General features: G+C 40.6%; 1 protein-coding gene across 1 annotated transcript in view; it reads left to right on the forward strand.

The window, feature by feature from the left end:
* The window catches only part of PDE7B (phosphodiesterase 7B), a gene marked incomplete at its 5' end in the record, with an annotated part of 34,142 nt that extends 12,109 nt beyond the window's left edge, over positions 1 to 22,033 (forward strand). Inside the window, 10 exons of the mRNA XM_010191331.1 lie at positions 2,335 to 2,486; positions 3,753 to 3,816; positions 5,628 to 5,723; positions 7,387 to 7,487; positions 8,959 to 9,090; positions 14,212 to 14,303; positions 15,407 to 15,551; positions 17,496 to 17,592; positions 20,670 to 20,750; positions 21,302 to 22,033. Of these exons, the coding sequence (XP_010189633.1) occupies positions 2,335 to 2,486; positions 3,753 to 3,816; positions 5,628 to 5,723; positions 7,387 to 7,487; positions 8,959 to 9,090; positions 14,212 to 14,303; positions 15,407 to 15,551; positions 17,496 to 17,592; positions 20,670 to 20,750; positions 21,302 to 21,516 (1,175 nt within the window). The remainder of the gene's footprint in view (positions 1 to 2,334; positions 2,487 to 3,752; positions 3,817 to 5,627; positions 5,724 to 7,386; positions 7,488 to 8,958; positions 9,091 to 14,211; positions 14,304 to 15,406; positions 15,552 to 17,495; positions 17,593 to 20,669; positions 20,751 to 21,301) is intronic.
* Positions 22,034 to 24,220: the final 2,187 nt, after the last annotated feature.

Here is a 24,220-nt window from a genome sequence, read left to right on the forward strand (position 1 = left end):
AAATAGAGGGCAACAGATTATTGCGGGTAATCTTTTTTTTGTGATGTATTGTAATAAATTGCTCATCTGAAGCAGCAGGTCATGTTTCAGAGCTGCTGTCTGCCAATGAATAAATTTCAGTTGAGACCTGTAACTACCATACAGAGCAATGTGACAAAGCGATTGCAACAAGTTTGATGGTTCAATTCAGAAAATATGTTTCACAATAACAGATTATTACTTTCAACCTGATGTGTTTGTGGTTTGGTAAGTATTATTCGTGCTACTGAAATAATCGGGTAATCCAAAGGATAAAATAACCACTTCATAATCCAATGTGCATCTGCTTGTTGGGACTCAGACCAAACCTTCACCTTCAGATTATCCACAGCAACTCTATGTGTGAGTTTTAAAGACACCTTAGGGGAACATGGGTGGTAATTTCAGTCATCTGTCTTTAACTGAAAAGACAGATATTAACTTAGATAAAAATTAGTTGGAGCAATTGCTCATTTTTAAGATACATAAAGGAAGTTATCTATACTTTAAAATTTAAACTTGTTACGTGAAAGCAGTGACAGTTTGGAATTAGGAACATTGGGAAGTCAAGAAACAGCTGACAGAAATTTAAAAAATGAATTAATTTAAGAGGATTTTGGTATCCAGGAATTAAACTGAATGCCAGCCACTTCTTAGCAGCACCATATAAATGAAAAGAAATGTGAAAACAAGTCTACTGGTTGCTCTGCATGTCACTGTCACAGGGTAACTGTTAGCACCTATGTTAGTCACTCCTTTAACAGGTCGTGAAATTGTTCCAGCTTTTAAAATGTGTGAGAGAATTAAAGCAGGTGCTGGCACATCATAAATGAAAATCTAACCTTCAGTCTGGTACAGTAGTGACATTGTTACTGTTTTCATTCATGAAAACACATGGCTTGTCAAGTTGCAATAAAATTATTTTGTGCTTTATAGTATTAAAACTCAGTGGGGTCTTTGGGCCGCCCACAAGAAGTGTGAGATTTACAAGTGTAAGAAAACATATTAATTATTGATACACAGTATGTAAGCGTGGATTGGATTTTTTTGTTGCTACTAACTTTGTGTCTCTCAATGGCTATTGGATTACTTAGGGAAGAAACTTGCTACAGAAGGTACTCACACATCTGCTGTTGGAGAAATCGAATACTGCACCATCTATGATCCAAGAAAACCCCTTAATTACTTCTCTGAAAAACCTCTCAGAATAATAACAGTCCTAAAACCAGCATACAAAGTCATCTTTTCATTTCACAGCAGAACAAATGCTGAGCATTTTTGCATAAAAAGAAATAGTAGAATAGAGAGAGTCATCTTCAGTCCATGGATATTTTTCTGGAGCTGTTATGCTACTTATCTCAAGCAATCATGACTGTTCTCTAAAAGAAGTGCTCAATTTTCAGTTTCTTACAAGGTTCCTCTTACATATAAAATAGTGTTGAATCTTACTCCCCTCAAGCAACTGTCCAGCTTCTGTCCTCCATTTCTCCAAAACTTTTACCAGACTGCAAAATGCAAACATCACAACCATACGTGAGGTTCTGTTAAAGATTCAGATGAGATTACCTAAGTCATTATCAGTTTTAGGAAGCCTGTGTATTATTCTTACTAACAATAAGGTAATTTAATTACTCTAATTACTGATTTAATCACCGTATTAAAACTGCCGTGGTTTTTGTGTCACATTTAGTCCTATATGAAAATCTCCTCATACAGCATTAGGGAATTAGAATTATCCTGGTACTGAGTGAAAAGAGCATATTCTGTTGTGTAACCAGAAAGGCCTGTATTGCCTGAATATACTTGCTTTCCTAATTGTAGAACTAAAATATTTTCTTCATTTATAATTTGCCTTACTATGTGGGAAGGACAGCAGACAATACAATAGGATTATTAACCTTTTCTTACTTCTTTCTTTTCTCTCATTTTCCAAAAGTGGGTCATACATTTTTGCTTTCAAACCGTATTTTGAGGTCTCTTTTGGTGTCACTTTTTTGGTTTGATAGCTAAGATTATCTTGTCTGTTAGTGCTGTGCAATTTTAATATATTCTAGTGACACTCCTGTGAGGAAGCAAAGCAAAGCTATTTTCAGTTGTGTAGGTAGGGCACAGAGGCACAGAAGAGTAAAAGCAGCTTTCTCTTACCCAAATCTACTAAGTCATTCAGGCTCCCTCTAGACATCTACAGATATATGATATATCACCCACCCAGGGACCTAAGTTTTTGCAATTTCTTTTATTAAATAATAGAGAATAATTGAGAATGTCATTCTTCATCTTGGGTTTCATGGTTTCTGTACTGATTGCTTTTCACAGATACCACACTCTCAGGGGAAATTGGCACCAAGAAAAAGGTGAAAAGACTGTTAAGTTTCCAGAGGTATTTCCATGCATCCCGGTTACTGCGTGGAATTGTCCCACAAGCCTCTCTGTACCTACTGGATGAGGACTACCTTGGGCAAGCAAGGGTAAGACGGGTCTCCAGAACTCCATTGCTTCTAATAATATTTCAGAGCGCGTCAGTTTTGTTTCGGTGTTCAGATAAACAAATATATGGTGATATGGCTTAAGTGACCCATGTTACATGCCTGCCTCACAGCAAACAGACTGTCCTCTTTTATGGGTACAGCTTTAAAGGCTTAGTCTTAAAGCAACAAGAAAATGTCTAAATCTACTCAGCATTTTCTGATTCTGTCAACTGAAATTATAATCTGGATTTATTAAAGGATGAAGGATCCCTGGCTGAGTTACTGGTTTAAGTAAGTGCAGCTTCGACACAGGATTTAATTCATCTGCTCAAAAAAAGACAGCTGTCTCTCAGCTGGTGTGGGGCAGCCATTAGGCAACCCGCAGTAGCTCTTGGCAGTGGCAAAGGCTGGGAAACAGGGAATGTTCACTGCAAGGAACTTCAAAATAATCAAAAGATAATTCTCTTATTTTACAGCTCTTATACTTGCTTTGAACTATATTTTCTAACAAAACTTGCACAACTGATGGTGTTGGGATTTTGCACCTAGCCAATTTTTACTCTCTGCAAGAGAAGATTATGTGCCAGGTGTTAGAAAGTAATCTAAGAATCCAGAATGGGTTTGAATATTGACTAAGTGATTGAAGTGAACACGTTTCATTCACACATATGCCATTGCAGATCATATAGTGAGTCCAGACTTGGCCTCTTGACTGAACTGATGTAGCTGTAAAAACAATGTATATGGTCGTATGGATGGATTCTTCCGCGTGGCGGAGTGGGCTTCACAGAAGCACTGTCTCTCAGCTTATAAAAGCTATTCCTGTATATTGGTTTGTTTAGCAAAATGTAATTCATATGCACCATGAGAGCTACAACTGTGTTTTACTGTAATAAGAGCCTAAGAGAATTTGTACTGAATTGATTTTGGGACATGAAAGAACAGTAAAAAACTTGTGCAGTAAAAGGGAATATTTTTGTAATATTTTGTTTTATATTATGCCATCTTTTGAGCTCCATTTTGAAGGTATTTTTTTCTGTCAAGTTCAAAACCTCCTCAGTTAAAAGTGCAAGTGCTATTTTATGCAATACAGCTAAATTTGGTTATTGATGTCTAATATTTCAAATACCTCTCTATAGCTTTCCTGAACAAAACTTTAAAGCTGCAGCAACCAGTCCTCTGATTGATTAATGTGAAGTAATAATTTACATCTGCTTCACAGTTTGACACACCAGTCATTTGCCTTTTCATATTTGTTTTTTCTAGCATATGCTATCCAAAGTGGGAATGTGGGATTTTGACATTTTCTTGTTTGACCGCTTGACAAATGGTAAGTAATTAAACAAAAATATTTTATTTTAAGATATCTCATATACGACTGTCCTAAAAATCCCTAATTTATTGCTAAACTTTTCCATTTAAGATTACAGAAGATAAATTGAACAGTTAACTCCTCTTAAAATCATATCCTTGAACATTTCCAGGCTTTTCCCAGAATGTTCACAACTGTAGGATAATATTTAAAGTGTGTTTTTCACAGAATCACAGAATCACAGAACGTTAGGGGTTGGAAGGGACCTCAAAAGATCATCTAGTCCAATCCCCCTGCCGGAGCAGGAACACCTAGATGAGGTTACACAGGACGGCGTCCAGGCGGGTTTTGAACATCTCCAGAGAAGGAGAACTTTTATATTAGTCTAATAGCATATATTTACTGGGGTCACCTTTTGCTTTTATTGTGAAGTCCTTATTAGTTTCAAGAAGGTGTTTCAGTGTCCTTTCTCTAGGAAATCCCAAAAGTGCTTTACCTATTAGATCCATTGGTTGATAAGACCAGACCTCTATAATAAGTCGTTTTCTATCAAGATAAAGTGCTTTTAACCAAAGATACTGTTGCTTCTGTTCAGCTGCAAAATTTAGAATTGATTAAGACATTAAAGATCTGTGAAACTTTTTGTATAAACATACACCTGAAACACCACACACCCCCCCACTGTCTAGGTCATACCTTCTGATCTGAACTGCTGAAAAGGGTCATGAACACAGCTTTCTCCGTTCTGTATTGCATACAGGAATGGGAGATCCCTCATTCCTCACCTCCAATCTAATTAGATTTGGCTGGGGCAAAAGATGTAGAGAAAAGTTGTTTTAGAGGGTGATTCAGCTGAGTGACTGGCAGTGAAGAGTGGAAAGGACTGCAAATGGCAAGGAGAGCAAAAGCATAATTCTTCTAAATTACCTTCCAGTGCCCCTGCTCTGTAGCCAAGGCCAAATTAGTTTCCATGTGCTCTTTGTACATATATTTATTTTCTTTATTTCCTGAATTACATTAAATGAGAAAAGACTCCCATCAAACATTGTTTACATATTGTATGGGTTGCTCGGTTTGGGGTTTTTTTAACTTTTCTGGAAACATAGCTGGTGAATTATGCAGTGCAAACTTTTCTAAACTCTATGTGTATGTATACTGGGTTTTATAGTACTAATTGGGCTCAATTTTGCCAGTGTTCCCAGTATTTAATTCACAGTAAGGCCAGCGTGACATTACAGGGGAACTTGACCAGCGTGACATTACAGGGGGACTTGAAACTGTAAATGCTGCAACTCTTTTGTTGCTGACTGCATCTTCATTGTGAGATGTGGCTGTAGCTGAGCTAGGTACGTGGATTAGTTACATGTTTATACAGCCATGTGTAAGATAAAAAATCTGATTATGAACTGCTGATTTGTCAGTAATTAATTAATTAGTACAGTATGAAGTGGCAGAAAAGCCATTCTCCTTTCTATCGTTTCTGGAGTAGACCTGGGAATATGAAAATGGTGTGATTCTTAAAGAAGCCTATCAAAAGAGTTCCAGTTGAATCCATGTCAATTTGCCTGTTGAGTCATGTTGAAATAGTGAACATGACTTTATGGGATCTAGACACAAGAATGGCACTCCACTGGTACAGCCATACCATCAAGTCTTGATTGTATGTATATGGGAGTAGTTTATATAAGTTGCTTTTAAGTATATGAGTACCATCTAAGCTCTTATGATAGGAGCTGCCTAATAGCTGGGAAACTACCAAAATTTTTAGCCTTGCTTGATTTGTAACTACATGTTAAGGGAATCTAAGTGTTCTTCCTTTCTGCTTTTAGGAAACAGTCTCGTAACACTGCTTTGTCACCTCTTCAATGTGCATGGACTTATTCACCATTTCCAGTTAGATATGGTTACATTACACAGGTTTTTAGGTAAGTGCTCACCTCAAAGGCATCTTTAAATGCAGTTTACAGCTTAAGTAGGGCATCAGAAAGGGCACTGATTTGGTCTGCGTATCTATGTAAAATCACGATGTTGTTGCAAATATTTCAGTAAAGCATTTTTGTGATATGTATTAGCATACCAGGTACAGACACTCGGGTACTCGATTCAGTATCTGTTAAGTCAGTGAAGGGACTTCAGAAGGCTCTGTATTGGACTGAAGCATCCCAGCACCACAGTTGCACTGGTAATTTAAATAAAAGTGTGTCATGCAGAGATGTGGCCAGCCGGGCAGGCCCACACAGACAGACAGACATTGCAGAACCTACCCAGGCACAATAGTTGTGGTGCAGCATCATTATTTTAGTGACAGACCACTGAGACCCAGAACAGTTTAAAGCTTATGTGCAAAATTTAACAAATTATAGCAAGCTGTCTGAACTGAATAGTGCTGATGAAAGCCCCTGCTGCTGTTACTGCCAACAGAAATATTAGCCCCATACTGTCAGCGAACCAAAAGAAGAAATTGGCCAAAATCAATTACTTTTTGCATCATGTTTTGAATGCAGCTGAATGCCAGTTTGTTAGGCTGTCAGGTGGAGTTTCAGAGGCAGGGTTCTCTTCTTTAAGGCTACGTAATTGTTGCTTCTGGAAAACATTCCTCTGGTGTGGAGGCAGACAAAGTCTTCCCACCGTGTCTGACTCCTGTGGGCGGCTGTGATGTGGATGCTCAGATAATTAGAGCTAGTGGTGTTCAGGGTTTAAAGGATTACCCACTGTAACTTCAAATGCTGGTGGAGCTGGGAACAAACAGAAGGCTGGGACTTTCTTTAGTGTTCCCCATGCTGGAGACAAGTGCCATGGGAAATTTGCCCATTACCTCTCTGATTAATTTGATAGCGTTTAGGAGAGCGCTTTGGGCAGGATCACATGCAGCTTCCAGTGTTCATGTGGTATTGCCTAATGGTGCAGGCACTGCTGCAAGGAACAGATGGGTGTGAAGGACACACCTCGATGATTTTCTGTGTAAGTGAAAGCTGAGAGTTAAAAGGTTGTGGCTCAATCTTCCAGCTGGATCAGCTCCAGCACTGCACAGTAAAACAGGAGGAACTGGTATTTTAAAATGGATGCATGGACGTGACTAAAATTTTGTTCTGAGTACCCCAAATGCTGTATCTTTTGATTCTCTGTCTGGAGGACATAGGATTGCCTTTGACCATTGCTAGTCACTCAAATAACAAATGATGCCAGGATATCAGAGCCTCATCCCCTGCTGCTGCAGAATTGGTGGTATTGCCTTAATGACATATTGCTCCCCTATGACAGCAGCATAAATAATTACACTCTGTTGTGGATAAATTTGTCCCTCTTCCTTATTTATTTTACTCCTGAATGAGAGCCTTCACTAAGGCAAGAAAGAGTTGATTTATGAACTAGACCCAGTATATCCCCTTGGGCCTCACAAATCCTTTCATGCATTTTTTCTCTAAAGGTATCCCAAAAAGAGCACCAGTCTAAGTAAGCTACAGATATTTGAAGAATCTCCTTAGGCAGCCGACTGTAAAACCTCAAATTGTATTTTAAATCCAGTTCCCGCTTGTGGGCATGGCATTCAGAGATAACAGGATCTTTGTTTTCTGTTTTGATTCCCAGTTATGGTTCAAGAAGATTACCATAGCCAAAACCCATACCACAATGCTGTCCATGCTGCTGATGTCACACAAGCTATGCACTGCTATCTGAGGGAGCCCAAGGTAATGACAAACTTTCACACTGATACTGCTTTCAAACAATTTTTTCCCAGGACTTAAAAAAAATAAACAACAAAAAACAAACCCAAAGCTATTTTTAGATCACAGAAAATGATTGTGTACTTGAAGTCTCCAACGAGGCAGTAGCAGAGTCAGCTATAGATTACAGAGACTTCACATAAACTACTGGAGTCACTTCTCGTCATACAGGTGACATATCAAAGTGCTGTTGTATGAGCTCCAGCAAGTTTTTACCATGCCCGTGTGTTCCAGCCACCCGCCAGTGGCTGCAGTCCTCCCAGCAAAGCCAGGAGAAGGCAGGGCATGCCCCTGCCTCAGTCCCTTCAGAGCATAAGCCTCTCACCTTGACATTTTGGAATACCAAATTGGGCAGTGCAACACCAGAAGAGGGGGAAACGGTCCCTTTGACTGGGTCTGTTGCAAGGGTATCCTCTGCACGAGTGAACAGCAGCTTCGTGACTGCTGCAGCAAGGCCTCACAAGGTGGGGGTGTGACGGGGTGTGACGTTGCTTTAGGAGTTACTGGAAGGCACGGTGATATTGCAAATAGGAATGATGAGGACAGGACCAGGCCCCAGCTTTCCTTTATTTCCATCTCCTGCAAGATCTGCAAGTCACTCTTGTCAAGCAGTAGAGAAGACAGCCACTATCCAGAATCTGTACCATACACCTCTTCACCTCTCATCACAGGATGCTTCTTTACGCTTAGAGACCCATACCCTCTGCAGACTCATCAGGCCAGTAATAACTACCTCATGCTCAGGAACAGAAAAGGCTAAGACTTCAATTTTTTTCTCGGTGATAACAAAATTTGCTTCTGAATGATAAGCTGTACGGTAGAAAAAAATCTGGGCAGGTTTTCAGATTTGGCTGTCTGAAGTCAGAAAGGTAAAATTATATTCTCTAATAAAATACCTGTATATGAAATGAGATATCTAACAGCCAAGTCTGAAATTTCAAACATTTATAAACTTTATATTTTACAGCACAGTGCTGTGCTAGAAAAATGAAGTGTTCTATATTGTTGGTATTATTAAACACTGTGTGAGGAGGAGCCCTTTGTTTATACACTGACGTTTGCCAACCTGCTAGTATACGTACTTACTTTTTAAAACTGAATCTTTTAGACTAAGCTCAAGCACTTCTATAGCAGCAATCTTTATATTGCCATAAATGATGAAGGGATAAATACAAACTGTAATAAAATATGAATGTATAGTCTGATAACTTTATGGATGTTTGCTCAAAAACGTTCACAAAATTTATTTTATATGTTTGGGTTTTACAGATTTTTGATCAAAAACATTCACAAAATTTATTTTATATTTTACATTTATGCACAAATGCCTACAAAACTGAGCAATGCCATGATGTCAGCTGGTTTGTTTATTTGCCAAAAGAAAAAAAAGGTGTTTATATTCATGTTCTCGTTGTGATTAACACATGTGATTCAGCTTGCCAACTTCCTCACCCCGCTGGACATCATGCTCGGACTGCTAGCTGCTGCGGCTCATGATGTGGATCATCCAGGGGTCAACCAACCCTTTCTGATCAAAACTAACCACCACCTTGCCAGCCTGTACCAGGTAAAACTGTTCATCAAGTTGGTAATATGTAGAATGGTGTCGAGGAGAGTCTAAGCAATTTGCAGTGCAGTGCAGTGCAAAATCTGGCAGTGGGGGGATGTTGCTCAAATAAACCTGCTCTTTAGATTCTGGACAATTTCAGCTAAGCTCCTCACTGGGTGTCTCTTCTTACAGCAAAGCTGACACACATGATAAAGAGGCTGAAAATGTCAGATTTTTGTTGAGGACATTTAAGCCAAATCAGTTGCCTAGGTTATTTCTGCTGTAGATCATCTTGGATGAGGAACTGGGGATAGGAGATTTAAAATCATGGTGAGACAATTCGTACTTCATCCTCCTTCAGTGAGCAAATAAGCAGCAGGCATGTTCTAAATTGGCGTTGCACTGAAAGAAACTTTTGCTTCATGTGGCTCTAGAAAAACTAAACACTTGATGAGTACTGCAATTAAAAAAAAATAGATGATAAAGGAAACCAAAGGAAAAGTTGTAGACAGTTACACAAATATGCCTAGAGATACAAAGAAAGAACTTAAAAACAGCCACTGTAGGTCACACCACAGGCTGTCTAGACCAGTATCCTGTTTCTAAGAGCAGCCAGTAAAAGATGTCAGAGAGAAACATGAGCCTGGGATAAGTATAGAGGTGTCCTTCACCGTGTATACATCCTCCCAGCTCTGGAAAGCAGTAGTAGAAGACTTCCTGAAACGAAAACAGAGTAACTATTAATTAACCCATCCTGTCCTGATTTTTGTGGACCTTTTTGAGTGTATTTGTAGTTTTGGCCCATGCCAATCACTGTAGCTCTGGATTTTATCTACAACTACCTTATGTGTATAATCTTTGGATGCATGTATACATTATTATATATGCACAGCTCTATTTACATTATACTTACATATACACGCCGGAGCAATGCCGTAAATAATTTTGGTTGTGACTGTAACTGATAGCTAATAAATGGAGGTGGTATTGATTTCTAGCCTTTGGAAGAGTCAACTCCAGCCTCTGTAATAACGTGTCAGAAACAGAATATCCGAAGTTAAAAACTAATCTAACTAGCTGAAGAAGGCTCACTAATAGCTATGTACCTTTCTACACATACTTAGCAAATTGAGGGTTTACTGTGATGTGCTTACTATTTGAAAAGAGTTTCTGTCTTCTTTTCCCCTACTCAAGCAACATTTGGGGTTTCCCATAAGAAGTGGATTGTGTAATGGTGCAGCTGTCGTGCCCTGAGATACAGGAACGGGCTGGACCATGGGAACTCCAGCCAGGGCACAGTGATGCTCAGACACTTAAAAATTTGTGGCTGGCCTCATCACAAGCTGAAACAGCTTATTAAGTCATGCCCATATGTGTCTGTGCATTTCACTCCAGCCTTTTCTAAATGTCAGGCCAGCTGAGTGGGGAGAGAGAAAAGCCAGGGGACTTTGGGAAGGTTATGTTAAGGATCCTTTGAAGAGGAATGGGTAGAGCCATTCCACAAAAACCCTGGTTCTATGAAAAGGTGTAAACAGTGCCTTCTCAAATAGTGGTAAACACTAATATATAATTAGGTTGAAAATTTAGGCTAATCTGAAAGAAATGCTTCTAAAATAAAATATTAGTATCTTGGAGAGGTGGTTTCTGCTGAACTACCTGGGCTTGAATATCCTTTCAAATATTGGTTAGCGACAATTCAGACAATGCAATCTTTCAACAGCAAATGTGATTTTTAAGTATCCTGTTTATGAACATTCACTGGCAAGAGGTCACAGTAGGGACCTGGAGGTCACAATCTCCTGTGAGGAACACAACATTCCTTGTGTAATGCAGACTTTGCTTCTAATTTACATTGGCAATTACTAAAACGAAAAGTTTCATTCTTACTAGTTAATCATTGTCTTAGGTCTCCGTAGCTTGAAAAGTCACAATTAACTCTTATCTTTGGCTCTTGAATGAAGGGTAATAGTTTAGAAGTCTGGTACGATCACATTCAACATCTAAAATACAGATTTCAGAAATCTGTGAAAGAATGTTTTACAAAATTAATATAGATGTATACAAACTAGAATTAGGAAAATAGGTTTTGGGCATCAATTACAGCAGTTCTACTTTGCAGTCTTCCTTAGCAGCACCATTTCAATTAAAGTATTGTTTTCAGGTGTTTACCACTGTGCAGTTAAACCAACTGCTCAGTGACTAAGAATGGATGTCCAGATTGAAAGAAATATAGATTGCTGTCCACTCTGAATTAAAATTGAAGTTTTCTCTGCATCTAGTTAATAGCAAGTCTTCCTCTCTTCAAGTTATTATTCTTTTCAAAATGAGTATGGCAGGTGTGGTGGTTTGAATGGCTCAGGGACAGTCACAGGCTGGAGATTTTGTGATAGTCTAAGTAAGAAAACACGACTTTTTCCCCACAGTCCTGAAGTCCGTGTTAGAGCAATCCACTAGTTTTAGGCAGTAGATACGGCAGAGTCTTCCTAGCATGCAGCCTTTAAAACAAACCTGTGCTACTCAGTGGGGTTTTTAAATAAAAAGTTATGAGAAACAAGCTCTCTGGAGATCAGGGCTGAGAAGCCCAGTCTGCAAGCCAGTACATGGACTTTTCACTGCATGGGTTATAGCCTCACCAGCCTCAGCAATCAGATAGCTCATGGCAATTAGTCTTAATAAGGCAGCAGAGTGTTCTGAGATGGAATAGCTGGCTCTACTAATTGTTGGCAGCAGCTTCAGGGGTTCTGGCTTTTAACAGGGGAGTCAGATGACTTCATGCTCAGTTGTCGCTTGTTAACGTGACCTTTCCTTTTCCCCTCTTCCTGTACTTTGAGTGTGGGAAACTAGGCAGTGCTGTGGCTTTGGTTTAAGTTCTCCTTATGGCAGCAGGCAAAGAGCAGAAACTTCCAGAAGTGGAATTACTCTGGGATGGATACCTGAGTTTGCTTTTCTGTTTGAGTAACTCTTAGTTGGATGCAAGTAAGTTCTTGGATGCCTACATGCTCAGCCCTCTTCTGGCTGTCCCTCAGCATGGCCAAAGAGGAACAGCATCCATGGAGTGCAGTTCTCTGTTTGAGATAGGTGCTGCTGAAGCAGCTCATCCCAGCAAGTAACACTGCAGTGTTGGAATGAATGCGGAGGCACAGAGGGCTGCGAGGGGGATCTTCTCTATCAGGATGTTTCAAGGGTGCAGTCAAACCAGGGCTGCAGGAACTGTGCCCACAGGTCCTGTCTTAAATGAGTATAAACCTTCCCAAAAGCCAAAGGTAACAGTTGGGCAGGGTTTGCCCAATTTATCTTAGGGTAGGAAGATGGCAGCATGTGGACTTGAGGTGTGTGTTGGTACCAGGATTCAGCTCTGAGATTAGGGAGGTGAAAGAAGAAAAAATTGATTGTTATTATGTCCTATTTACATTCCCTTATTTTTCTCAGTCGGAGTTCAGGATTACAAAAGTCTATCCTGATGTATTGAGGCAAAAGGAGAAGAGGGATATTTAAGTTGGCTAATGGACAGAATTAGTGTCAAAAGTAACTTAGATATTGCATAGCTGATGATGAGTTCTGAGTCCGTCATCTTTTCCAAGGAAGAGGACTTGGTCTTTGCATGGTTGGAAAGTTTGGGGTTGGGTTTGCTTTGGTTTGTTTATTTTCCCCTAGTATCTGTGATTGCTATTAGGGGGAAAAAAACCACCACCACCACCACCACCAAAAAAATCCCACAGAGAAATACCAAAGCAACATATCAGCATTTGCATGCATTCAAAAGCAACAGACCATACCACAGAAAACAGTATAATGGGAAATCGATCAAATTTGCAGTCTCACCACTGCACTAATTTTGAGCACAAAATTTCAAGAAAAATACTGACAAAATGATAAAATGCAAATTGTGTTGTGGTTACTGGCAATAAGTATTAGTGTGTCAGCAGTCATTAGATATGACAGGATTACAAAGGAGGATGGAGAAATCTCAAAGAGAAAATCCTGTTCCATCCTTTTTGGAGAAGTGGAAGCTATGCATCCCACGCCACAGGAAAGGCAGCACTAACACAGGTACACCTCAGAGCTGTGGGACTGTACAGGAAGGAGCCAGAGATCAACAGAGGCCAGAGAGAGGGATTTTGACTTGTTTCCCAGTTGGCAGTGATGGGATGGAGTCTGTGCTCTGCTACCTGCCCAGAAGGTTTGGTTGTGATTGGCTTTTTTAAGCTCAGCGCTCATCTACTACAAAAGCCATAAAGCACCCAAAACAGGGATTGGCTGCCGTAACTCCCCGGAAGGTGTCCCTATTGCTAGGTGACAGTCGTCTCTCTCACACTGTGTGCGTTGTTGCAATTGGAAGAAGTGTGTTAGAGGTTTCTGAACAAGTGACATCTCTGAGGCATGCAGTGGTAAAAAGTGCTCTGTGAACTAAACAAGTGATGACCAGCAAATGCATTGTGTTAGGACAGTAATATAAAGCCATCAGACACAAGATACCCAATCTGTTGCAATTTACAAACAACCTAGAAAGCTGAGTTTCTGTACCCTTGGAATTTTCTTCTGACCTAACTTTGATTCCACTTAGGCGGAAGCAAACAAACAAAAAGGACTCACAATTTGTTGCAGCCTAAGTTGCTGAAGCCTGCAGTTGCTCAGTGATACTCATGTTCCTCTTGCTTTCACCAAGCAGCTCCAGGCTTTCAGTTCCCTGATTCCAAGGGAAATTTGGCACTTTAGTTTTCTTTTTTGTGCCTGATCGGCATTCAAACTGTAGAAGCTGAGAAGTCAGCCTGAGATCAGTAGGAAGTAAAAATATGATTTTTCACTCATGCTTTAATTCATTTGTTAATAAATCTGTTAGAAAGCAAGCTACCTCCCACTCAGATGAGATTAACTCCTCTGTTCACAGCAGGACTCAAAAACTGTAGAACAACAGGACTTTAGGGTTGACCTTAGCTAGGAAACCAAAAAGCACAAGGTCCTTAACTCTAGAAATCCAGACCAATTCCTCAAATCCAAAAGGTGGCTAAAAAGCACACATTTTAGGCTGTTGTTACAGCACTTCCAACTAGATTTAGGCATCGTGTGATGTGACGAATCTGTATCGGTACCATGGATACCTGCCTAATCCTTGAATTTATTCCTTTTATTTCTCCCTAGAACGTTTCAGTGCTAGAAAATCATCACTGGCGGTCTACAATAGGCATGCTTCGAGAGTCCCGGCTCCTCGCCCATCTGCCCAAGGAGGTGACGTAAGTGTCTGCTGGAGGAAATGCATCACTCAGAGTAGTCCATGCCTTCCCTTGCTCCTCTTAAAAGGATGCTGGCAAAGAGGCCCAAAGAGTAGGCTGAACTCCCTGCCCTCTCTTGGTGCCACTACAAAATCATGAGACAAAGTTATACTGCAGAAGTATTTTGTAAGACTTTGCCAACTCTGCAGCAAAGGAATGACTCCTGTCAACACCAGGAACATTGGGAGTCCCAGCGGGAATGGACCTTTTCAGATCCATTGTTGGCAATTTTCGTTCTGCATAGCGCCAACCAAATATGGAAAGATTTAGGGATTAAAAAGCATGAAATAGAGATAAAAATGGAGCTGGTTGAGTAGCATGACGACTGCTCAGGACTTCCACGCCTGAGTGAGGTGGTGTGGATTAGTCTTCACTGTCTTTTTGGGTGAAGCAAATAAAAATGAATAAATAAATAAAAAGGCAGAAAAAAAAAGAAAACCAAAACAAAACAGCAAGATGAGTACCTCGGCCAAATTGATGCTAACTTTTTAACTCCTGGTTTTGTGCAGTGTTACTCCCACCAAGGGATGGAGACTGAGTCAATGAACAGCCTGCAATAATGAGTTTTAATCACAGGTGACCTTACCAGAATATAAACAAGTTACCTGTAAACTGTAAGCTCCCTATCCCTCCAGAACGCCTTTGCATCAGACCAACAACTTCAGTCCTACTATAAGGTCCTTCAGTCCTGTCCTTTACAACTTCATTTACAGCTTTAGAGTTGCAGCGTTCAGCACCCAGCTCTGAGCAGCTGAAGTAAAATGTGAGCATTTTTTCTAGACGCTATGCTGTTGTTTGAGTTTTTTTTTAAATTTTCCTAGCACTTTTCAGAAGCTTTCAGAACCATCTGTACCAACAAGTATTTTTCTTCTCCATTATCTATTCCTCCTAGGCAGATAGAACAGTTGTACCCTGCAAACCCCAGCAGAGACTGACCAAACAGATCAGACTGGATCCATAAAGAAAGAGGAAGCTTTGTGCTGGCTATGATCTGTAGCAGGTTGTTTTTAGCTGTTAATGTTCAATGGTTCCATGATTGAAGGGGCTTATTTTCCTTATTGCAGACAGGACATTGAGCGGCAGTTGGGCTCCCTGATTTTGGCAACAGACATCAACAGGCAGAATGAGTTTTTGATCCGTCTGAAATCTCACCTTGACAATCAGGATTTGAGGCTGGAGGATGCACAAGACAGACATTTTATGCTTCAGGTAACTTTAAAAATTATTTTTCCACTGTTGTATTTTATTCATTTTTCAAGTCACGATATTTCCTAGTGTACATTAGAATAGCGTATGATAGTGGGGCTGGACAACAGCGTCTCCTTACCTCTCACCATAAGCGCTTTCCTTCTGCCTGCTGGTATGTCAGGCAAGTATAAGTTGCCCACAGTACATCATTATGTGATTTCCTTGAGTTAAAAAGCTGTGAATGCAACCACACCTCTTTCCAAGTAACACTTCAATTATATTTTCTCTCCTGGCAAATGGCAGTTCACCGCTGTTATTTCCCAGCACTGTGCAGGAGAGCCCCCTTGTTGGAGTTGTGTCCAAGTCAGCCTGACACCAGGTGCCTATGTCCCATTCCTGTGACGGGTGTTCAGAAACTGCCTCTGTGGAAACAGCTGTTGCCATGGCAGCCGGTGCTTCTCTGCTGGGTCTGCCTGGCTAATGAAGAAACCGTGCTTTATTTAAAAATCAAAAAGGTTCAGACTGGCTCTTCCAGCTAAGCTGCAGTCATTAGCAGGCTTTTTGGAATAAACCTCTACCTATTAAAGCATTATTGTGACTAAAGGAGCTGCATATACATGCTTCTCTGAAGAAGTGACATTAATTTCACTCTTAAATGCATAAAGGAGTTTAAGTAATCATTATCATTTACAAAACAAACGTCTACATGTTATCACTTTGTCGAGGTTACAGGAACGGTGGCAGCTGAAAGGAAACAAGTGCTCATCTGGTAGTTCTTTCCCCTCCACCAGCGTGGGAAATGCAGTAATCTGCTCATCTGCCCTCCATCAAATACAGTCCTCTGTCATGTTCCTGCACAGACCATACAGGGCAGGGTGATGCATTTATCATATTGCTGGACAGATTAGGCAAGAAAGTTGTGCAGATGCCAAAGATACAGGGATTACAGATCTCAGCTGTGGCAAAAAGTTTCTTATGCGCTTTCTTGGAGATAGGAACTAGGGCACAAACATGTTGAGATTTACTTATCTGGTGGATTAGTTGTGGAAGAAGAAAAGAAAATACCAGGAAATCTTGATTGATGAAGTAAGTTAAAGAATGTTTGAAAGGTCCTTGTAATAGACGGTAGCATTAAGACTAATCAGTTTAATCCAGAGAGAAAAGTAACTCAGAGACTTCCCTCCTCTGATTCACAGGTCTGAATTTATACAGAAAATATTTCTTATGTTTTCCTCCCTGGTGCCAGAATGATTTTTGACCTTTCTCAGGCTATAACCGACTGTGTTCAATCTGTGAAGAAAAAAGGCATATGACATCTTGTTCCAAGGCAGTAAGACAGGCAGCCTATTACATGGTTTTCTTTTCTGAAGCAGTTTCTTGATTTAAAAAAACCTCCTGCCCTCCTGTACTACTTCTCCTGCAAAGCACTTAAAAGTACTAGTTACCTAAGTGAAACCAAGCCAGGGGCAGTGCAGAGAGCTCTCTGCATAGCTCTGTAAACAAAAATATGCCGATGTTAAGATGAAGTGTAATTGAAGTGAGATGCAGTCTCACTGAGACTGCAGAGCAATGATGCTCAAATAATCTTACACTGGCTTGGCTTTCCCCTTCCTTGTCATCAGCCATGGATGCTGAGCCAAGCAGTCAGCAGGAGCCAGCCTGAGGCTTTTGTTGGCTTATTCCTTGCAAGGAATATCCAAAAGACTTTGCAGCCTTGGAATTTGGCCCTCCTCTTGTTCTCACTACAGTAAAGTGGAGGGCTGAATGAAAGTTTTGTTTGCAGCTTAAATAAATGCTCTTTCCTCAAAAGGCATATTTGGGTGAGGCTGAGCCTCTGAAAGGTGATCTTAACCCTTCCCAGCATCATTGGTGAGGTCTGGGAGTTTCACAGCTGCAGATTGGCTGCTTGAGCACTGCTGGACAGTAATTTCTTTTCTCACCGCTACTTTTCTTCTTTGCTTTCAGATTGCGCTCAAGTGCGCTGACATTTGCAACCCTTGCCGCCTCTGGGATCTGAGCAAACAGTGGAGTGAGCGGGTCTGCGAAGAGTTTTACCGGCAAGGTCAGCCCCTCTGTGCATGGTGGCCCCCTTTTACCTCAGCTTTCCAGGCTTTTTGGGTGGCGAGGCAGAGGCAGCATTCAGCCTACCCAGTGTGCCTTGGAATGTCCCTCAGAAGGAGCTCTTGAAGAGATACTCTGCCTCATTTGAAAAGTGGGAAAGGACAGAAGAGCAGCAAGTATTTCTTTGCCCTCTCTGCTGCTGTAGAGGCAGGAGGGAGGGCTCTGCTGTTCCCCCACACTTGAATTTGGCTGGAGAGCCTTCCCATCACCATTTGCTCTTCTGAGTTGGAGCGGTGTCAGGGCTACACTACCCCAAAATCCTACTTCTGTCCACTGTGTTTTATCTCAATTTTCACGCTCCCAGTACAACTCTGATGGGAGCCTTACCCTCACTGTTTCCCAAATATGACACATTCTTGTGCCTACAAATGCAGAGAAAGGGTTCAAACACAGTTCCCAGCACGCCGAGCTCTTCTAATACTGTTGAAAGGGCAAAAGTAGGCAAGCCAAAGCTCGGCTAGGACCTATTGCAAATGTTTTCAAACCCCCACAGAGAGCACAGTCAGGCAGGGGTTTTTTTGAAGCACAGTAATTACACCATTTGGCTCTATCTGCATAGGCAAGGTCATGCTGTGCTACAACACAGGGTGCAGCAGAGTTTAATCAGTGCTAAATTCTTTATTCAGAGCATCCTGAGAGCTGAAGGCGAGTGATACAAACACTGGAAAAGCAATGAAGTTCTCAATTAATTTAAAATTGTGCACTACAAAATTAAGCCGTGTCCGAGCTGGTACCTGGTACAGTTAGTCAAGGGCAAATAGGTCAGCAAGTTAATTTTCAGCCAGTGTTGGTTTAAGCTGGTGAAGTGTCTTTAACTTTGCTTTTGAAGCAACACAAGCAACTTGCCAGATGCAGATTTATTTACTCAGATGTATAGTGAAGGCATAATCCACATCCAACTCATGTGGACAGGGCCCCAGTTGAGCGATACCTCACCTTTAGAGTATTGAGGGATGATGCTGAGAAAGACAGCACTCTCAACTCATAAATGTAAGCTTTTTCTCCTGTTATTAATATCTCCTTTCTCCAACCCTTTCTCCTTATTAGTATAACATCTAAAATATACCTCTGAAAGGGGACACTGGATCATATAAGACCAGTTAGAAATGTAATAGGGAGGAAAAAAAGTGTTTCATGTGGGAAAATATACAGAAATTGAGATCTGACTGTCACTGATAGCTGTATAATTCTGGTAGGTGGTACAAAGCCAATATTAAATAGCATGTATTTAGATACTATTATCACTTTAAAATGTTACTGTAGACCTCTCTACTCCCTTAAACACAATGCTGGGGCTTAAAGCTATTTTTTTTAGCATTTGAAAACCATATTTATCATGTTTTGATTTTTAACTATGGATGAGGCACAATTCGTGCCTTGTTTAATGGTCCTTCTGGAACACCTACAAACTTCAAATATTTTTGTACCAAACATTTCTAATGCCATTTTAATAGACTCAGATCTTGATCTTCCAGTCATTCGGTGCATCTACACTACATCTGTTAGAAAATAAAATATACAACTCGGGTGCGTTTCAGGGAGCATTGGATGCCTAGCACAGCTCCTAACGTGAACCTTTCCTAGAAAATACTTTAACTAGTTCTCAAATGGGCATTTTAAAACTCTAATAGAAACACAGGGTAAATAATGCTACTTGATTTGTTTGTATAAATCTGGAACTGGCAAGAAACAAGTTTCAAGAAAATGGCTAATGTTTCAGTAACGCTAATGGCAAGTTTTTGTGCTGAGGTTTTACAATTGCAGTCCCTCCAGCAGGACAGGTGGTTGCTGCCTGGATGGCAACAGCAGCTTCAGCTGGAGCAAATGAGACTCCCTGAGCTTGTTTTCTGCTAAATTTTTCCATCCAGCTGGCCAGTGGTCCTCTGTGACCTCTCGTGCATAGGCATGATCATTGCTATTGATTACGTTCAACTGCATTAGAAGTATCTCATCCCTGTCTTAGCTATGTACGAAAGACTGTTTTGTGTGACCATTTCTGCATCTGCAGGAAGAGTTTCTACTGACTGTTTATAAGCATCTTCTTGATGCCAGATTTGGTCAATTCTGTAGCAGGAGCAGTCAGGTAGCATCTGGAGGGAGCAGATCCCCCATCTGGCCTGTTCTTCAACGATTTCAAGCGGACCCCAGGGCCAGTCACAGCAAGCGCTGCCTTGTAGGAGTCTTCAGGGCAGTCCCAGATAGGCACCTAGAGACCTCCCCTTCCAGTTAGTTCACATACTGTGCTAGGAAGGTGGCTGGGAGTTCATCAACCACTTTGTTTCAAGTGTGTCTGCTGTCTCAAGTCAGTCCTGTGCAGACGACTCCGTAGGGGTTTCCTGGACCACCCAGGGAATTTGTGATGTAAGTTCAGCGCAGCTGCACCAGCTGATACCCAGCTACACCACAGTTGTAAGAAAAACTTAATTTCATCATTTTTTTCTACATTTATAACTTGAATGTCATAGCTCTTGACATGTGAGCACATGTTGCCCAAGCCCATGCTCTGGCCCTTATTAGTTTGCTAGGCACAGCTGTGCACCACCAGCCTCCATCTCACTGCCTTTTAACAGCAATTTCTGTGAGCACACAGTAGCAACTTGCACTATAGTACTAACAGAGATGTTTTTCTTCTAAAATACGTATTTTGTATTTTTCTCATAGGAAGGCAATTGAACACTCAGTAAATGCACTAGAATGTCCTAAAAATCTTTTGTGTGTGAGAATTTATTTTAAAAATTAAGTTCATTGGAACATGTGATTGCTCAGATTTAATGTTCCTTCAAAAGACATTTTTCCTTACAAAGATTTTTCTTTGTATCCAGAGTTAGTTTCTCTAGTACCTAAAAAAAAAAAGTTCAAAAAAAGAAGGTATTTAGACATTTAACATGGTCGCCATTGATGGAAGATTCCAACTGCTCAAATCCCTCCAGCTGCAGTCACTTAAGAGTCTGACATGGGTATGGAGAAGAGAGAGAAATTGCAGCAAATTATTTTCTCTTTTTTTTTCTTTTTTTGCAGGTGACCTGGAACAAAAATTCAAACTGGAAATAAGCCCACTTTGTAATCAGCAGAAGGATACAATACCAAGCATACAGATTGGTAAGTATTAGTTTCATTCTCTTCTCTCCATGTTTACCTTAGTATGGCATAAGCTCAAAGAGAAACTTTTCTTCTCCCTGCCCCAAATCTAGTTATTTTAACAATTAGAACTGTAGCTGTCTTAAGAGTCATGATTCACATTCTAAATAAAAATGGTCAAAAAGAAACCTATCCAAGCCAAATATTCAATAGAAGGACAGAAGGGTTATGGCATAGGGAAAAAAGGGGTGATTCTGGTATCTGTGAAGAAAAATCGCAGCCATCATGAGATTACACACCGGTTACTTTCCAGTCTGAAACCTCCTCGGAGAAGGATGCAGTCTCTCACAGGTTTTCCTGTTACACGCTCAGATACAGCCAGATCTTGTCATGTGCGCTAGTCAAAAGCTGTGTATTTCAAAAGAAGCTGATGACTGCTTGAGGCATTACTGTCATTTCTCATCAGGGTTTTTGCCACTTACATTGCTGTGCTCTCTCGAGGCATTCTGTGGGGCAATGCACTCAGGGAATGAATTTGTTCCTCACCTGCTGTTCTTTGTGTGTTTCCCCAGGGTTCATGACATACATTGTAGAGCCACTCTTCGAGAGGTGGGCCCAGTTTACAGGCGATACCCCCCTATCTGAAAACATGCTAAACCATCTCAGGAGGAACAAGGCCAAGTGGAGGAGTTTGCTCCACAAGCAACACAGCAGTAGTAGGAGCAATGACCACTCAGGTCAAGTGACTGGCAGCCAAGAACAGACTTTAAATGAAGAGACTCCTTAGTGGCAGCTTTGCACTTTTCCTTAGAGCACTATCTCTGTCTTGATCACAGCAGCAAACAAAATCCCGGGGAGCTAGGAGCCTGTTGTCAAGACTGTGGAAAGGGAAGAAATGGCAAAGCAGAAGCTGTAAGGGTCCTTGCAAACAAGCCCACGGTTCTGCTGGGTTCCTTTCTGGATGTCCTTCACGTTCCTCTCCCCTCTCTTCATGCCTGATGCCATTCATCACTTCTGATCATGAACTGCCTGAATGTGGAGTCACAGTCAGCCGTACTGAAGCCGTGAAGCAGGGAGAATTACTGAGAGAACAGGGGAGGCAGACAGAGGCACTCCTGGTCAGATCTCCATTCACCATGAGTCATACTGTGACATATGTATATAGGCCCAGAGCATCCTACGCTTCCCAGGCTGGCAGCGGGGCTGCACGTTAAACCACCAGCACCTTCAGCATCCAGAGGACACTGGCTGAGTGAGACAGCGCTCGCAGAGGGCAGAGAGAGTCCGGTTATTTTAGTAATTAAAACAAAAGCCTTTTTAACTTTTGTATTCTGTGCACTAAACAACAGATCTACAAAACCTTGGACTGAAGCTACTCTCCACGTACACAACTCCGGTGTAACAAGGCTCATTTTGGTAAACATTTTTATGCCACTTTGGATAAAAAGACGGGCATCTTCTCATTGCAAGGAACAGTATTCCCTCGCAAACAAAAGGGAAGGTGTTGTACAGTCTAAAACTTTGAAACACGAACAGATCTATCTTTTGAGTACTGTTTCAAGTAACATGTTTATATTCATTTGTGTATATTTTCTGTAAATACAAAGCGCTACTGATTCCCATGCCAAAATACTGGAGTACTGTGGGATTGCTACCTGTAAAAACATTGGCACTGTGAACAGAATACCGTTAGTTTTAATACAAGAGAAAGCATTTGTAAATATGGTAGAGAGTTTATTAATATACACCATTGTTTGTGGATAAAAGCCTTAACTTTTAGCATCCTTCATGTTCTGATAGCTGCCAAAATCATATGATCACAAGATACAAATCTGAACTGCCTTTCCACTACCCAAGGTGTATCAAAGGTCATTAAGGAATGAAGTCTGGCAGGATACCTTCTTGAAAACTTCAAACACATTCCATATGGGTCCGTGTTGTTATTCCATGGCACCTTGCACATTTGGTCTAGGCAATTGTTTCACAGAGCCTGAAGTTAAAAAAAACAAAACAACCACCAAAAAACCCACAAAACCACCACAAAACCCACAGCAACACCACATAATTTGACAGTCAACCTATTTACCATTTATTCGAGAGTGTGAATTTTTATTAAATAGCTTAGTGAGCTACAAAGCATGACATTCTGATAGTTCTGGAGTCCTGTTGTTTCTTGAGTGATGTTGCAGTATAGCTGATTTTTCCCCACATTCTCTCCTTAGATAGCCAGCATCAAAATGCATTTGTATTTTTCTTTTCTTTTAAAAAAGAAATACTTCAGCTGACTTCAGATCAATCTCCAAGGAAGGAAAAAAAATGCATTGCAGTCAGACTGTTAAGAAAAATCCTCTCAACTATCATAGTAGCTGAGGAATTTTCTGTGGTCTCATTTTTGTGAAAGATACATGGCCTTATCTATGCCATAAACAGCCTCAGTTTGGATAGTCTATAAAACTTTACTTAATCTGCCATCATTTCAATGAGATTGCATTCTTGGACACCACTGCATTCCACCAAAGTGATTGTGCCCTTCTCCTCTGCCCCCATAAAAATTAATGACATTCAGGTAAAGTGTAGTGTTGTCATAAACTCCCAGTATATCAGATCTATATATCTGTTTTCCAGAAGAATGAGCAGATATGGCCATATAGTCGTGTTTGGACATGAATACCTTGGAGAGGCTACCAGAGAAAGAGCTAATTAAGTTGGCATTGAGAAAGATAATGTTTACTCCAAAATGTGCAAGGGGAGATATGATAGAAATATTCCCAAATACAGTGAATATTAACTTGATTTGGTAAAGTGTTAATGTTCATAAGCTGACTAATACATATGTTTAAAGGAAAACAAAAAGCATAAGTTTTGGAAAAGGATGTTTTACTCTACTAATTCAGTGGACATGTATCTGCAGAGAAGGCGGCTGAAACCCAGTGAAGTAGGAAGGTGGAAATCACCGTGAGAACACAAAGCATCCTAAGAGCGATGCTTTTCTTCTGTTTTGTAAGCTACAAGCAGTAGAAAACATTCCTCTCCCTCCCTCTTCTAAATGACACTCACGTATTAGACACACCATAACAAGCAGAGAGAGCTGTAGTAGAATAAAATTATTTCTAACTACAGGACATAAATGTCTTTAACCACTGATGGTGGGGGCAGGAGCATCACCACTTTGCAGCTTTTTTAGGTGTATCTTTCCTTCTCCTGACAGATTTAGGACAATTATTAGGACATTACGTGAGCAGAGTAATGTGCTGCTTAGAAGCACTTAAGTACATACAAAAGGATATAATTTCCCTTCTTTTGTCTTTTTACTAAGTAATGGGAGCCATTTTCCATCTAGTTCAAAGAATTTTTAAAAAATGTTCTAAAGTTCAGTTAAACAAACCCAGTGTCTAGCAGCATAAAAAGCTCTTGACAGATACATTTTTGAGCTGTTTCTGAGGAGCTTCTAGAAAACAGGTCCAACAGCAAAGCTTGGGTACACATAAAGT

This window comes from Mesitornis unicolor, unplaced genomic scaffold, assembly GCF_000695765.1.
Source record: "Mesitornis unicolor isolate BGI_N332 unplaced genomic scaffold, ASM69576v1 scaffold9009, whole genome shotgun sequence".
In the NCBI taxonomy this organism is placed as follows: domain Eukaryota; kingdom Metazoa; phylum Chordata; class Aves; order Mesitornithiformes; family Mesitornithidae; genus Mesitornis; species Mesitornis unicolor.